This window comes from Notolabrus celidotus, chromosome 17, assembly GCF_009762535.1.
Source record: "Notolabrus celidotus isolate fNotCel1 chromosome 17, fNotCel1.pri, whole genome shotgun sequence".
Taxonomy (NCBI): Eukaryota; Metazoa; Chordata; class Actinopteri; order Labriformes; family Labridae; genus Notolabrus; species Notolabrus celidotus.
Window position 1 is genome coordinate 17,869,657 of NC_048288.1, and position 15,535 is coordinate 17,885,191.

Genomic DNA, 15,535 nt, shown 5'->3' on the forward strand with positions numbered 1-15,535 from the left:
AGACAAACACTGAGCAAGCAAACACAGAGGCGCATAACAACTACACATGAAAATATGCAGAGTTAAAAAACTTGTAAAAACCTCAACATAAGTACATGTTATAGCATAAATAGATGAACAAATGTAGACAAGCACATAGGCAGCTTCTTGTATGAGTGTAGATTGTTGTTTCATTCCTGCCCATCAACAAATGTATTTATGTCAATCAAGTCAACTGTGCCTCTCATTGGAAGACTCGTAATCTCAATATCTTCGAAATTGCCACTTTATAAAAAAAATTCACCCCCCTCACAGTGAGAGCCGATCGAGAAATGAGCTATCCAGACTACACTTGTCTTTTGTACCAGGCTGTGAACATGTTTATTTCTGCTGTAAAGATCGTCTTTTTCCCATTCATGTGTATGTGACTTCCGGTACTTCCAGCCTCAAGCAGATCCTTGATGAACTGCAGTTTTTAGCATTTCCGCATTGGACTCATATTTTCAGACCAGAGGTTGCCGCTTGGTTTGAACACAAACAGCCAAAGTTTCACTCCATCTTTCTCTGAAATTTTCCCACTAGCCTTCTGGTTAAACTTCAGAAAGAAGTCAGGCTAAGCTGATGTAAGAATGCAGCAGGAAATGTTCTGAAAAATGCATGTTAGTTATATCGTATCCCTGATGCATGACCAGTGTGATCTTCATGCTCGTAATGAGGCTTCATCATCCTCCTTTCTGCTTCCCAGAATGCTCTTCTCTGTCATCATGGAGTCGTACTCTACTTTGCCCGCCATCTTTAATACATAGTATACATTACAAAGTGACTACCACAGCGTCCTTTTCTGTCGTGTCCTGCTTCACGGTACTCCCCCTCCTGTCCAACAGGGAATACTTCACGCTGTGAGGGACATGTCAATAAGAAACTTCAGAACATTTCAGTGGCAGGCTGTCCTAGAATTTATATTCTGGAGTATGTATGTCAGAGCTCTACACATATGTTCATCTCTCCTTCAGGCAAACACCACCTTTGAAGAGCTGGAGCGTCTGAGGACGATGGGGAAGGCCTGGGAGGAGGTGGCCCCTCAAATCTGGTCTTTTTTCCAAGATGGAGTTCAAGTCAAGATGATCCGGGTATGACAACAATATGATCTGTCAATGATAGAAAATTGAAACCACAAGCCATTTGAAATAAGTCCACAAAATTCCTCTAAGATATAATGAAATATTGCAAGAGTAAATGTATAAAGCACAAACAGCATTCAAGATCACTCCAGTCACATTTATGGATGGCATGGTTAAGATTTACTGCTACATTGTTATTCATCTTACATGTAATGCCAAATATCTGCCTACTTCCTGTATCTATGGAATTTTGGTCTGAAGAGTTAGTGGATTTTACTACAGTTGTCTCAGTATAATATTAACCAGTGAAAACAGAAGTTACATAAAGTCTGTTTCCCTGCTTCCTTCTGTTTCAGGACACAATCCGCAACCCATCAGTGATGGATTTTATCGACCGGACCCTGAAAGATGCTCCATTCTCCTCCAAACACATCCTTAACTTCCTGCATAATGGCTCACCAGAGGACCGTCCTCCTGATCTTCCTGATTTTGACTGGAGAGACCTCTTCAACCTCACAAACCGGGTCGTTCGGATGCTGAACCAGTACGGGGACGTGAGTGCGACTTTACTCTTTTATCCTATTCTGCATCTTGAAATTACTCGCCTTTATAATACAACTGGGTTTGAGAAATGTTGATGAGTGTGGAATTATACTGACTAGACAAAGGAGGCTCCAGATTTTTCAGATGACAATTAAGTGTCAGGATTGTTTTTACCAACTTTTCTACCTTTTCTCCCTGTGGACAGAAAGAATGTGGACAAGAATCGCTTTACCTGGGGGGTCAAGTTCTCGGACAGGCCTATTCATTATATAATCCAATTTATCACTGGCCTTGTCACATGTTGATTTCAGGTTGCCAAAATAATCTGCGTCTAGATAAGCTCTCCCCGGTCTCTGCAATTTGTCCCCCCCCTCTCAGAGACACAGCGATCTGCCCAGGTGGGCGAGAGCCAGAGCAACAAACAAGCTGTCAAGCCTCTTTTGTCTTCTGCTGATGGAGTGGAGGGTAAAAAGAAAACCCCTAAAAAACATCACAAACCTTCTCCTGTGAGGGCGGTGCACATTTAGAAGAGCAATGCAGTAGAGACAAAGTTAAAATCACGCCTTTTCTCTGTGGAGGCTAATCAGGATGAGAGGGCTGTCGCTCTGGGGGGTGACACGGGGGGCACCTCGGGGCACGGCTGGGTGGATGGTTGGTGCTCTTTGTTTTTGTGCGAGTTGAAGCTTACAGCACTTGAGTGTGACAGAGAGAGTGGGAAGGACTGAGGCCGATTAGATACAGCTGTCACTCCATCCTCCGTCCTTTATACAGCAGAGACAATGACCGTGGGCTTGATGGCTGGTTGGCTGCACGTTGGTGGCATGCATGAGTATCCCTCCTCACAGCGGGGCTGTGGTGTTTGTAGGTGAATTCTTGGGTGAATTAAGGGGGGGTGGGAGTCTTTGAGATTTGAATAATTTGTTAGGCATGTTAAGTGTACATTGTGTCTGTAAATGCATATATGCATGTATTCAGTACTATAAACATGGTGTGTATGTGTGTTTTGGGTTTGTTGAGATGCCTATGCAAAGAATCTTGGAGGGTACACTGTTGTTTTGGATTGTTTCCCTTTGGATTGAGGCCCTCCCTATTTGCATTAGTCTACAGTGAATGGCTATGTCAGACACGCTTTGCAGGGAAGAGACATCACGATGTGGATCACAGTGACTGGAGCCAACATGCACAACTCTGGGAGATTCAACTTGTATAGGAATTCCAGTCTTTTTTTTTTAGGTTTTTGTCCACTTTTATTCAGACTGAAATGTGTCAACAACAGAGTGCTTGTCATTTTGTGCAAACATTCACATACCCAAAGGATGAATCCATGATGGTTTTGATGATCCCCGGATTTTTTTCCAGCATTACCAGCAGATCAGATTGTGCATTAATCTAGGAAAACATTTCAACATTTACTGTGAGGACAGAGGAAAAAGCTTCTTCAGAATCAACAGATTTGCATTGTTCATTGAGGGTTCATTCTTCTTATTTCTGTTATCCTCTATCTGGAAACTTGGCACCGATTTATATACAATATAAGTTCCCTGAACTGTAATCACTTTGATGATCTGTATGGTTTTCCATAAGAATACATGCAAAACCACTGTACTCTCCAACAACCTGAGCTGCACTATGAGTAAAGTGCTCATAAGTAAATGTTGGCATAGTTAATATGCCAGAAAAAGATAGTGATATAGCACAAATGATCTGTTTAATGAAATCCCCCAAAATGTTTGAGGTAATACTCTCATGGACAGACAGCCCTGTGCCGGTGTTTCTGCGGCTCTGCTCATACTCAGGTGGGCTGCACTAACACCTGTCCGTCTCTCTCGTTGTTTTTAGTGTGTGAACCTGAATAAGTTTGTGCCTCTGCCTGATGAGGACACCGTCAATCTTCGGGCCTTAGACCTGCTGAAAGACTCAAAGTTCTTGGCAGGCCTCATCTTTGTAAACATGTACCCCTGGACCGCCACGGTTCCACCTCATGTGAAGTTCAAGATCAGGATGGATATTGATGCTGTGGAGCGGACCAATAAGGTCAAAGACAGGTCAGACTCAGATTGAAGCTGAAAAAAAAAAAAAGGTTCAGTGTAATAATGGAAAACGTAGACACTAAATATATGTGTGTATTTCTCAGGTATTGGGACCCCGGCCCCAGAGCTGATACGATGGATGATCTCCGCTATGTTTGGGGCGGTTTTGCTTACCTGCAGGACATCATAGAGCACGGCATCATCAAGACTCACACTGGGAAGGAGTGGCCACTGGGGGTATACCTGCAGCAGATGCCCTACCCTTGTTATGTGGATGATCTGTGAGTAGAAAACATGATTTAACGTAAAAAGTTCATTCACATTTCACAGAAGGTTCGACTGTTCAGTCTTTTCACTTTTGATTTTCAAACACAGTCATGACTTTACATCAAACTACTTAGTTTTGAATTCAGATGCATGATTCTGTAAGACAACTTTAATCATCTCCATCTTCCTCCCCTGCTCTGCCCAGATTCATGCTGACGTTGAATCGCTGTTTCCCCATCTTCATGGTGCTGGCCTGGGTCTACTCTGTGTCCATGATCGTAAAGAGTATCGTCCTGGAGAAGGAGCTTCGCCTGAAGGAGACCATGAAGGCCATCGGGGTCACAAACGGTGTCATCTGGTCCACCTGGTTCATTGACAGCTTCCTGATGATGGGCACCAGCACGGCTCTCCTCACTGCTATCATCATGGTGAGAAAGGATTTACTAAAGTAATACAAAGTATCATTAATTTGCCTCTGGTTTGATATAGTTCTTGAGAAGACTGAAACTTTCTATACCTTGGTCCTACTTCTATATATTTCTGAGATCTTATTGACTTGTATGAACAATCAGTTTTGGAATTGCTCCTGTCGATTGGTTGTCATCAGCTACAAAACAGGCTGTAATGGCTGACAACATTACAAAAAAGGTTCCTACAGAGACAAACCTTTTTGTTCAAGAGGAAGATCATTATTTATTTTTTTTGAACACTTTATTTTTCACATTTTCACATTTTCTTTTATGACAAAAACAGCAGTATTGCCAACAACTGGCATTAAACAAGTGGTCACGACTTAAATAAAATTACACAGGACAAAAAATAACCAAAATTAAATAGATTTGACATAAAGTAAATGTGTATTGATATCTAGATTTGTATATAGAAGATTATTTTTTAACCAGACACAATGTTCTTTTGTTATTTTGAAAACCACCAGACTCCATTGACAAAAATTGTATTTTGAACTTGCCAGAGTTTCTGGTGTGCTGCTGTCTGAATCTGTCAGTTTTTTGTTATTGTGTGGCTTTGGTGTTTCCTAAGGTTAGTTCAGATCAAACTGAGTATTTTTAACACAAAAATGCACACAAACCACCTGAGCTAATGGTAGACCAAACAATGTTTGTGTTTTGCCACAAAAAATGTTGTGGTTTTGTCCATGGAGTTCGGTGGCTTTGGAAAAAAAGATGTTTCTACTTAAAAGAAAAACACTCATGAAAAAGGTCTACCTGACTTTTAAAATGTAACACACCTAGAAAAACTGTCCAAGTCTGAGTCTTAAGTCTGAGTCTGTGTTTTGCAAAAAAAAACCCACTTAAAGTAGGCAAGCTTAGATCTGGCACAGTACGCCCTTGATGCTGCTATTACAGCCCGTTTCACTGCTGTTGGCTGACACCACCTCATGAAGTTATTTCAAAGAGTCTCTATCTGTGAATCATTCAGACCCCATATGAACAAGAAACAGGACACAGTTTAAGAGATAGTAGAATCATCCTTTTATTTTACATTTCTCACTACTCTTGGAATACAAAATGTGGATTACAAAAGACACTTGCTCCCCCTGTGAAATCTCTTTAATGATTAATCCAGTGTACCATCATGTCCAATGTGTAAATGCAAAGATACTTCACAGTTTTACAGTCAATCATTACCAAATCTCTCTCCTTGAATAATGAATTGATAATAGCCTCAACTGATTATGTTCTGATAAATGATTAATGAGTAAACTGTGAACACATGACATCATGGGAATTATGTCAACTGCTCTGCAGGAATGATGCCATCAATGATTAACTGCTGCACCTCATAAAGTCTCAACTCATCACCTGTGTTCAGCAGACATTCAAAAAATGGACTGGCCTGACATCTAGTGGACCAATAATGTAAAGAAATGTTTCATACCAAGATTACAGAAATATTAACCAGATTTTTCACATGTAATGTTCATATAGTGTACTTTTCTTTATGTCACATGACAAGTGGACTACTTATGAAATTATTTTAAGCATCCCTAAGTATTTTTTACATACTTTAAAAAGGTTATAGAAAATAAGTTTGAATGTCATTTCAAATAAAAGTAGAAGAAAACATTTTTTGGACAGAAATAGGTATATATGTTAAAAACATTTTTAGAAAAGTTTATTTCATTTGTTTGACTCAAAGGAATCCTAGAATATTTTAAGCATTTGTCTGATTGTCTTCGATGTCACCATGCAGTATATTTTGGTTCATAATAATAATAACAATAATAATAATAATACTAATAATAATTATTATTATAATTTTATTTGTAGTGTACTTTTCAAAAACCAGGTTACAAAGTGCTTTGCATGGGCAGCAGAATAAAACAGGCAGATCATAAAAACACCTAAGATAAAGAAATAAAACACATTTTGAAAGACATAAAATTCCCCTAAAAGAACTCGGAATAAAATGATATCACAATATATTTCTTATATTATCTTATATCCATGAAACAGTCATATTAGCTCAGCTGATCCTGGAGAAACTCTGCAACATCCAGCAGATCAGAACAAGCTATATGAACAAGTAATAACTATACAATTTATGTTACCTAAAAACATGGATTCTCGTTTTTTGTGGGATTGTTAGGATAATTAAGATAATATTAAAATCAATTTGAAAAGACAACATATTTTCACTTTGTTCCATCAGAAAACTTCTGTTTAAGTGACATGATGTGTATGCAGATTTAATGTACGCAGTTAAAACATGATCCCTTTTGTTTCTGTCTCTGTCCTGCAGGGTGGAAGAGTCCTGAACTACAGCAACCCTGTCATCCTCTTCCTCTTTCTGCTGACCTTCACTACAGCTACCATCATGCAATGCTTCCTCTTCAGCGTCTTCTTCAACCAGACCAACCTAGCAGCCGCGTGCTGCGGCATTGTTTACTTCACCCTCTACCTGCCGCACATCTTCTGCTTCGCCTGGCAGGAACACATCACCAAAGACACGAAGATCCTGGTGGTGGGTGTCACATCTCATCTCAACTCTGCCTGCCCTCTAACTTCATGACTGCTAACTAGATAACTGTGGGGCTGACCATAAAAGCTGGATGTGTTTTTTTTTTAATCGTGTGCCTTGTTCAGAGGTTAAGTCAATGTCTGTATAAAACATAGAAGTAGTCTCAGTGTCGTCCCCCATTGGTTTGTGAAGAGCCGCTATAGGGTCCTAACAATAGTGGGTCTTTGGAAATGCTCATTCAACAACATTTTCCATCAACCTAGACACAAGTAGAGAGGTGAGCTGAGGGGGAGCTTGTTTTCAACTTTCAAATTTTGAAGCTTTTGCAAAAAATGTGCAGCAGTGAAACTCTACACTTCTGACGATAGATGGGTTTTTCCATAGGCCCACAAAGTAAACTTTTCCTGTTCTTTTCCCCTCAGAGTCTGCTGTCCCAGGTGGCTTTTGGTTTTGGGACAGAGTACCTGTCCAGGTATGAGGAGCAGGGTCTGGGTCTGCAGTGGGACAACATTCAGACGAGTCCTCTGGAAGGGGACGAGTTCTCCTTCCTCACCTCCATCTGTATGATGGGGCTGGACACTGTGCTGTATGCGGTGCTGGCCTGGTACCTGGACAATGTCTTCCCTGGTCAGTGCATTAGAGAAAAAATAGAAGTTTTGATTAGGTAAACTAGAGTTCATGTTTTAAATTTGCACTTGTTTCAATCTCAGGACAATACGGAATCGGTCGACCATTTTACTTCCCCTTGCTTCCATGTTATTGGATCAACACTGTGGCTCCAATTAAAGGTACACTCATATTTCTTTCTTCTTACACAATGCACAAAAAGAAAAGATAAGTGCAGACTAATATATGTGATTATTTCTGAAATAAAGAAGAGTTCTCAGCCCTAAGTCAGTCTCTAAATGATTTGATTATTTTTTTATAGACTTTGATAACCTGCCAAACAAAGAGAAAGAGGAGCAGCTGAAAAAGGAAGAAAATAAGCAAAAGAAAATCCAAGATCAGGAGAAAGACAAGGAAAAAAAACAAGAAGAGATCACAGACCAGGACCAAAATGAGGAGGAAAAACAAGACCAGGAACAAGACCAAGACCAAGACCAGGAGGAGAAACAAGAGATTGAGGAGGAGCAGGAGAAACTCAGGAATCTGGAAAAGAACACCTCATGTGAACACCTGAAGCAGCGTAAGAGGATGGAGAGGGAGAACCAGGCTGAAGAGGAGCAGGAGAAAGACGGTACTAGTTGTCCTTTTATTTGTTTCTGGTTTCTGGTCATTCAGTTTTGAGGGTGCACAGTTGTAAATCTGTTGTTGCACATAGTTATAATCGTCAGCAGAGATTGCACATCATAAAATGTTTCGGCTGCATTTGTCTGTCCATATACATCTCTTCTCTGATTTCTAGTTAGCAGGATAATTCCGCCCATCATTAGTTACATATCTCATTTAACAATTATCCAAGCAAATACTTGTTCTCCTCCCAGGTTCTCTCTGTTTGCTCTCACTTTCTCTCTCCGTCTATCACAATCATTGTGTGTGAACTCAGAGTCCTTGTGTTTGTGTTTGCTCTTTGACATGTGAACACACACTCTGTGAGCTTCAGTTTCACACTGAGTTAATAAGTGATGGAAATGGTTTTCTTCACACACTAGGAAATTCCAATCCCCTGAAATCATATGTCTCTAACTCCTTTCATTTACATCGAAGGCATTAACCAAGATTTTGGCACTTTCTAGATGAACCAAGAGAAAGGAAGTGACATGTTGTAAGAACCTGAACCAAACTGATATATAGGATAAAGAGCTTTGTCTCATGTTCGGTGCAAGATAATGACCTTTGTACTCTTTTGTAAAGCCTCTTACAAAATTATTTAGGGTTTACTGTGTATGTAGCTCAGCTGAAACATGTTGTTAGAGTTACACTTTTTTTAATTTAAATTTTTTTTTTTTGCAAAATCATTCCAGTACAGTCAATACAGTATAATAGTTACAAATATTTTTCTGTTTTTAAACAAACACACACATCTGCCCTCCCAACACCTCACTCCCTCAAGCTCCAGCCCAAGTTAGGAAAATAAAGAATTAAAATAAAATAAAATACAATACAATACAATGAAGTGATAGGTGGGAAATAAATAAATAAATAAATAAATAAATAAATACAAAATGTCGATCGCAAGAAGTTTTGGCCTTAGTTTTGCTCACTGCCCGCATCCCAGTCAGAAACAGTTTAAATCAGCCAGCATTGCCCATATGTCCCACGTCGCCTACAGGTGCCCATTTTTTATTGGGCAAAGGTTTCCAGTGGGGGGGCCGCAACCAGGGACGAGTGGCACATAAGTAAAAAGTAAAATGGGGGGCTAAATTGGGGCCGTCGCCTATTGGGCCAGCTTCTTGGGAGGGAGGCGGTCTACATAATCAAGTAAAGGCCTCCAGTGGGTCTAAAATGTATCTGATGAGCTCCTGATCATGAATTTTATTTTTTTCCAATTTTAGCAGAATTAAAACATTGTTTAGCCAAACTCTAAATAAAGGTGGTTGAGAAGACTTCCAAAGCAAGAGGATTCTTTTCCCGGCAACCAGGGACACAAAGACTATCACATTGTTTTCCGTTTTTGTAGTAACCAAATCAAGCGAGGCTCTGCCAAAGATGGCTATATGAGGGGATGGCTGAGTCTTTAGGCCCAGGATGTCAGAAATTGCTGAAAAGAAAGCTTTCCAATACTCATATAGTTTGGGACATGACCAAAAGATGTGGGTATGGTTGCAAGGAGATTGGGAGCATCTACTGCACCCTTCATCTCGTTAAAGTTATATTTGAGTGATATCTTTTTTTTATGTTTGCAGGTCAGCAGTTCTTTGAAGCAGAGCCAGTTGATCTCGTTAAAGGTGTCTGTATCCAAGACCTAGTCAAAGTGTTCAGCGGCAGCCCAACACCTGCTGTGGATGGCCTCAGCCTCAGCTTTTATGAGAGTCAGATTACTGCTTTCCTGGGCCACAATGGAGCTGGGAAGACCACCACCATGTATGTACAGATTATCTTCACGCTAACACACAAAAGCAACCATGTGTAAAGCGGTGAATATTTTGAAAAAGCCTATTCAGTTTGGATATGTAGCAAAACTCTAATTACTCTCTTCCTCCCAGGTCCATCCTTACAGGTATGTTCCCTCCCAGCTCTGGAACAGCCACCATCTACGGATACGACATCCGCACGGATATGGACACCATCCGTCTATCTCTGGGAATGTGTCCTCAACATAACATCCTTTTCCAGCAGTGTGTATCTTTCCACACACTCAGAACTAAATATCTAAATTGTGATCCAATAAAAAAATACATCTTAAGTGCCCCCTTTTTTTTCTCACATTCTGTATTTTCTCTACTTCAGTATGACTGTAGCGGAGCACATCCTCTTCTACTCGCTGCTGAAAGGCCGTCCGCTAGCAGAGGCAGAGGAGGAGGTGGAGAACATGCTGCAGGATCTGGGTCTGCCTCACAAGAGAGATGAACTGACCCAGAATCTCTCAGGTCTATATGGCTGAACCCTCATCCAAATAAGTCATTATATTCTTTTTGTATGTGTTACATGGATGTATAAAATGCTCTCTCACACTCTGAGTTGTGCACCAGCAGTACTTTATGATGTTTTATTCCAGGGGGCATGCAGAGGAAGTTATCAGTAGCCTTGGCGTTTGTTGGAGGGGCTAAAGTGGTGATCCTAGATGAGCCAACTTCAGGTGTGGACCCCTACTCCAGACGCTCCATTTGGGACCTGCTGCTCAAATACCGTGCAGGTATGCTGACCTCTGGTGGCTAGAGGAGGGAAAAAGCCCTAACTGCATGAACGTAATAAAACCATGCTTATATGTTAATGTTATGTAAATGTGATTATGTAATAATTTAATAAATTCCAATATAATAAATATGAAAAAATATTATTATAATTCAAACTGGGTCCCAAAACATTGAGTCATATGTGTGACAATTGACAACAGGTCTGACAGTTTATCTAGAAACCCTGGTACCTAAAAAAACTAGGAAACCTCCTGAAATAAAGAAGTTATGTGTAAGAAAAGTAGACTAGTATTTCTGGTTTCAACTAGCGAAGGTAACAACGTTTAATCATGTAGTTGACTTAGTGCGCCCACCCCTACAATTAATCCTGTCTAATCCCTCTCTCTGTCTCATGTTGCAGGACGCACAGTAATCATGTCCACGCACCACATGGACGAGGCCGATCTGCTGAGCGACCGGGTGGCCATCATCTCCCAGGGCCGTCTCCACTGCTGCGGCTCCCCCATCTTCCTCAAAAACTGCTTCGGAGCTGGCTTTTACCTCACCCTCGTACGGCGGATAAAACATGAGGCTCCAAAGGCACGTGTCATCATTAAAAAATTATCATGACTTACAAGTTAATTCTTCAACTAAAACTCTGACTTCAAATCATAGTTTATCACACTAAGTGGTTGTGAAAACAGATGGAACAACATCTATTTTTTTGTGACATAAACTTGAATTAATACCAACACAATGACGTCACATATCTGAGTCCCTGTTAGATGGTGAGAAAAAATGCACTCAGGAAATGCTCTAGAAAAGGAGTTGACCATGTTTGTGTACACGTTTCATCCTGCAGGTCAGCTGTGACTGCACAAAGGATTGTTCCTGTAAATGTTCCAGATGTTCAAAGTTTAAAGCCAATCAGGAGAAGAAGGTGGACAGACAGCTGGATGGTGAGGCCAACGTTGGTTAGAGTCTAGTGAATCCACAGATCAGTATGTTTTGCAAAGTTCATAATGAATCCCCTTGAATTTGTTTTTGGTCCCTGCAACATGTTAACTGCAAAAGAGCTACATGTCTTTAAAGCTCCAAGGAGGAGTTTTTATCTGGTTATGAAACTGAACTGACTGAAATGAATACTGATGCATCTATTGGACCACTTGGCGTTGATTTGCTACGGCCACCATGATCACTTGAAGTTTTGCTAATACCTGTTGTATCTTTAGGTAATTTAACCCTCCTGTTATGTTTGTTTCTTAGGGACAGCAATAATGTTTGTGGGTCAACTTGACCCGGGGCATGTTTAATTATCCAGAAGTGTCAGAACTCAAAAAAATCCCAATAAACCTTTTTTTAATCTCATTATTAACTCCATTACTAACCATTTAAATCAATATTTAGTGCAATGGTTTTTCTTTAATCCTCAAAGACCATGGTTCAATGAGGATAACACACTCGTTTTTTATGAAAATTCATGTTAAGACCTAAATATAAATACAACAGTTTTAGAATAAGGGTTAGGGTTATGATTAGGGTTAGGATTCTGATAAGGGTTAGGGTTAGGGTTATGATTAGGGTAAGGGTTATGATTAGGGTTAGGGTTAGGGTTAGGATTATGATTGGGGTTAGGGTTTAGGGTTTTAGGGTTAGGGTTAGGATTAGGGTTAGGGTTAGGATTAGGGTTAGGGTTAGGGTTGTGATTAGGGTTAGGGTTATAATTAGGGTTAGGGTTATGATTAGGGTTAAGTTTATGATCAGGGTTAGGATTAGGTTTAGGGTTATGATTAGGGTTAGGGTTAGGGTTAGGGTTATGATTAGGGTTAGGGTTATGCTTAGGGTTAGGGTCAGGGTTAGGGTTATGATTAGGGTTAAGTTTATGATCAGGGTTAGGATTAGGGTTATGATTAGGGTTAGGGTTAGGGTTATGATTAGGGTTAGGGTTAGGGTTAGGGTTATGATTAGGGTTAGGGTTATGATTAGGGTTATGATTAGGGTTATGATTAGGGTTGGGGTCAGGGTTAGGGTGATGATTAGGGTTAGGGTTATGATTAGGGTTAGGGTTATGATTAGGGTTAGGGTTATGATTAGGGTTAGGGTTATGATTAGGGTTAGGATTAGAGTTAGGATCAGGGTTATGATTAGGGTTATGATTAGGGTTAGGATCAGGTTTATGATTAGGGTTATGATCAGGGTCAGGGTTAGGATTAGGGTTATGATTAGGGTTAGGGTTATGATTAGGGTTAGGGTTATGATTAGGGTTAGGGTTATGATTAGGGTTAGGATTAGAGTTAGGATCAGGGTTATGATTAGGGTTATGATTAGGGTTAGGATCAGGGTTATGATCAGGGTTAGGGTTATGATTAGGGTTATGATTAGGGTTATGATTAGAGTAAGGGTTAGGGTTATGATTAGGGTTAGGGTTCTGGTTAGAAAAAACACTTTTAACATTTTTTTTATTTATTTTTTAACTTTGAAAAGGGTCAATCTGACCTTGAACATAACAGGTGGGTTAAACACATAGAAATATGGTTTAAAAAGTGAAGTAGATATTAGTTTTTTCCTCCAACAACTTACTTTCCCCTTAGATTAATTAATACACAAACCTAAACATATACGTGTTATGGATGTTTAAACAAGGCAAAATCCCCCCTGCCTTTTTATATTTAGGTAACGTAGAGACCATCACAGCCCTGATCCATCATCACGTGCCGCAGGGTCGTCTCATCGAGGAGATCGGCCAAGAGCTGACCTACCTGTTGCCTAACAGAAACTTCCAGCCCCGAGCGTACGCCAGCCTGTTCAGGGAGCTGGAGGAAACTCTGGTGGACATTGGCCTCAGCAGCTTTGGTGTGTCCGACACGTCTCTGGAGGAGGTGTGTGGAAATGATAACAGCAGAAATAGTTGAAGATGAAGCAAACAAGGGTCACAAAAAGTGATTCATATTTACAAATTCACATAAAAGTCCATGAAATTGAAATAATACGACAATACATCAAACACATCTGAATGAGACAGTTTCTTATTTTTGACAGTGTAAATGATATTTTCATTCCTAGCTCTGAAAAGCAGTTTAATAACAGGTACAAAAGAAAGTAATGAGAATTGTATTGAAGCAATCCGTCACACAGTTGCTGCCTGACATTCACCTTCACAGTCATTAGGTTCTGTTTCATGAGCTTTTCTAATCAAGAGCATCTGTTCATCTTTGTTCCTCTTAATGAAATACAATCATGTTTCCTTGTAGATCTTCCTAAAGGTCACTGCTGATGGAAATGCAACCAACAGGAAATGTATACAAGGTAAACAAAAGACGCAGATCTATTCTTTAATGTATTGTTCTCATCCTGTTGATTAACTGCATGTCTGAATGTGTGGCTGTACCCTTTATATTTTTTATATTTTTACCCAACCCTCTCAGACAATAACTAGCAGCTGATCTCCTGAACATCAGTATTTTTACTAAACTGACATGAAATGGTATTGGTCTTTATGTAGCTCTGGGTGATGAGCAGGTTTAATAAAGATACTTAATTTAGATATCATTCTTTTTCTGAAAACAAAATGTAACAAAAATGTGCTTTCCCAACACCAGTGTAATCCAGGGCTCATCAGCTTCAGCATTTAGACTACAGACTTTTTGATAATTTAGCCATGAATTGATGCAGAGCTTTTACTCTGATAAACTCCATCCTTGAGGCAGGTAGAGGTCTGCTGGTTATGCTTTTGGATGGCTGTTCATAGAAAGCATTTGGCTTGCTGCATGGCCTCTTTGATCTAGAAAAATGACACTCTGAATTTTGACCATGAGACTTGACCTGAGCTCTCCACTACAGAGACAGATGGGCTCATGCAAACCAATGGCCAGGGTCCATGTGATGTCCCAGGAGGCACTGATGGAAGGGGGTCATATCAGGTCAAAGGTCTTCATCTGACCATCAAACAGTTCCTTGCTCTGCTGATAAAGAGGATGCATCATGCCACTCGCTCTTACAAAGACTTCTTCGCTCAGGTAACCTTTCTTGGTTAATTCTCTAATTGGATTATTCATAGTTAAGTGCAACACTCAGAAAACTAAACCGCATTTTTGCGCATGTTTTTCTGCTTGATATGTTTTGCATTCACTTTTAAAACCAGTCACATTCATATTTTATCAAACACACCCTTCAACAAACAGTTCTCTAAAAGAGCAGCATCTCAGAAAATGACATATTTCCCAAACACAATAACCTTTCAAAAATGGAGACAAACTATCTCAAAACAAAACACTTCAACAGATCAAACACCACAATACATTTCAGAGAACATCACATCTCACAAAACCTTACAACAAAGTATAATGATTAGACTACTTTCAAGCTTACAAGTTGAATCGAGCAACACTTTTCTCCCACACTGCTCCTCTTAACTCAGAGTTACTCGGATCAGCTGTTCTGAAACTGAAAACTCGGGACAAAACACAACATTCCACAAAACACAACAACCTTCCGTCATATGATACTAGCTCCAGTGCTAAATAATGGTTTACAGTCATGTCTCTTTTCTTTGGTAGATTGTGCTTCCAGCCAGTTTTGTTTTCCTGGCTCTCACATTCACTCTGATTGTCCCACCTTTCGGGGAGTATCCAAGTCTGACTCTCAGTCCTTGGATGTATGGGAGACAGTACACCTTCTTCAGGTGGGCATAATGGATACAAGATCGCTTCTTCTGCATACTGGCAGACAATGCAGGGACTTTAAGAGCGGTACAATGTGGACTCTCTTTCTGGTCTTTATCAGCATTCTTGCTGTTGAATTTGGGGCAGCTGCAACAGAAAAATGTTTCGTTTTCAGA

General features: G+C 40.1%; 1 protein-coding gene across 1 annotated transcript in view; it reads left to right on the forward strand.

Moving 5' to 3' along the window:
- abca4a (ATP-binding cassette, sub-family A (ABC1), member 4a) overlaps nucleotides 1-15,535 on the forward strand; it is a 46,178-nt gene that overhangs the window by 21,621 nt on the left and 9,022 nt on the right. Inside the window, exons 11-29 of the mRNA XM_034705807.1 lie at nucleotides 993-1,109; nucleotides 1,457-1,654; nucleotides 3,483-3,688; nucleotides 3,778-3,954; nucleotides 4,146-4,368; nucleotides 6,704-6,925; nucleotides 7,345-7,549; nucleotides 7,633-7,710; nucleotides 7,938-8,159; nucleotides 9,769-9,946; nucleotides 10,069-10,200; nucleotides 10,313-10,452; nucleotides 10,581-10,718; nucleotides 11,120-11,298; nucleotides 11,561-11,657; nucleotides 13,372-13,577; nucleotides 13,950-14,004; nucleotides 14,539-14,714; nucleotides 15,255-15,379. Coding sequence (XP_034561698.1) covers nucleotides 993-1,109; nucleotides 1,457-1,654; nucleotides 3,483-3,688; nucleotides 3,778-3,954; nucleotides 4,146-4,368; nucleotides 6,704-6,925; nucleotides 7,345-7,549; nucleotides 7,633-7,710; nucleotides 7,938-8,159; nucleotides 9,769-9,946; nucleotides 10,069-10,200; nucleotides 10,313-10,452; nucleotides 10,581-10,718; nucleotides 11,120-11,298; nucleotides 11,561-11,657; nucleotides 13,372-13,577; nucleotides 13,950-14,004; nucleotides 14,539-14,714; nucleotides 15,255-15,379 — 3,074 coding nt within the window. The remainder of the gene's footprint in view (nucleotides 1-992; nucleotides 1,110-1,456; nucleotides 1,655-3,482; nucleotides 3,689-3,777; nucleotides 3,955-4,145; nucleotides 4,369-6,703; nucleotides 6,926-7,344; nucleotides 7,550-7,632; nucleotides 7,711-7,937; nucleotides 8,160-9,768; nucleotides 9,947-10,068; nucleotides 10,201-10,312; nucleotides 10,453-10,580; nucleotides 10,719-11,119; nucleotides 11,299-11,560; nucleotides 11,658-13,371; nucleotides 13,578-13,949; nucleotides 14,005-14,538; nucleotides 14,715-15,254; nucleotides 15,380-15,535) is intronic.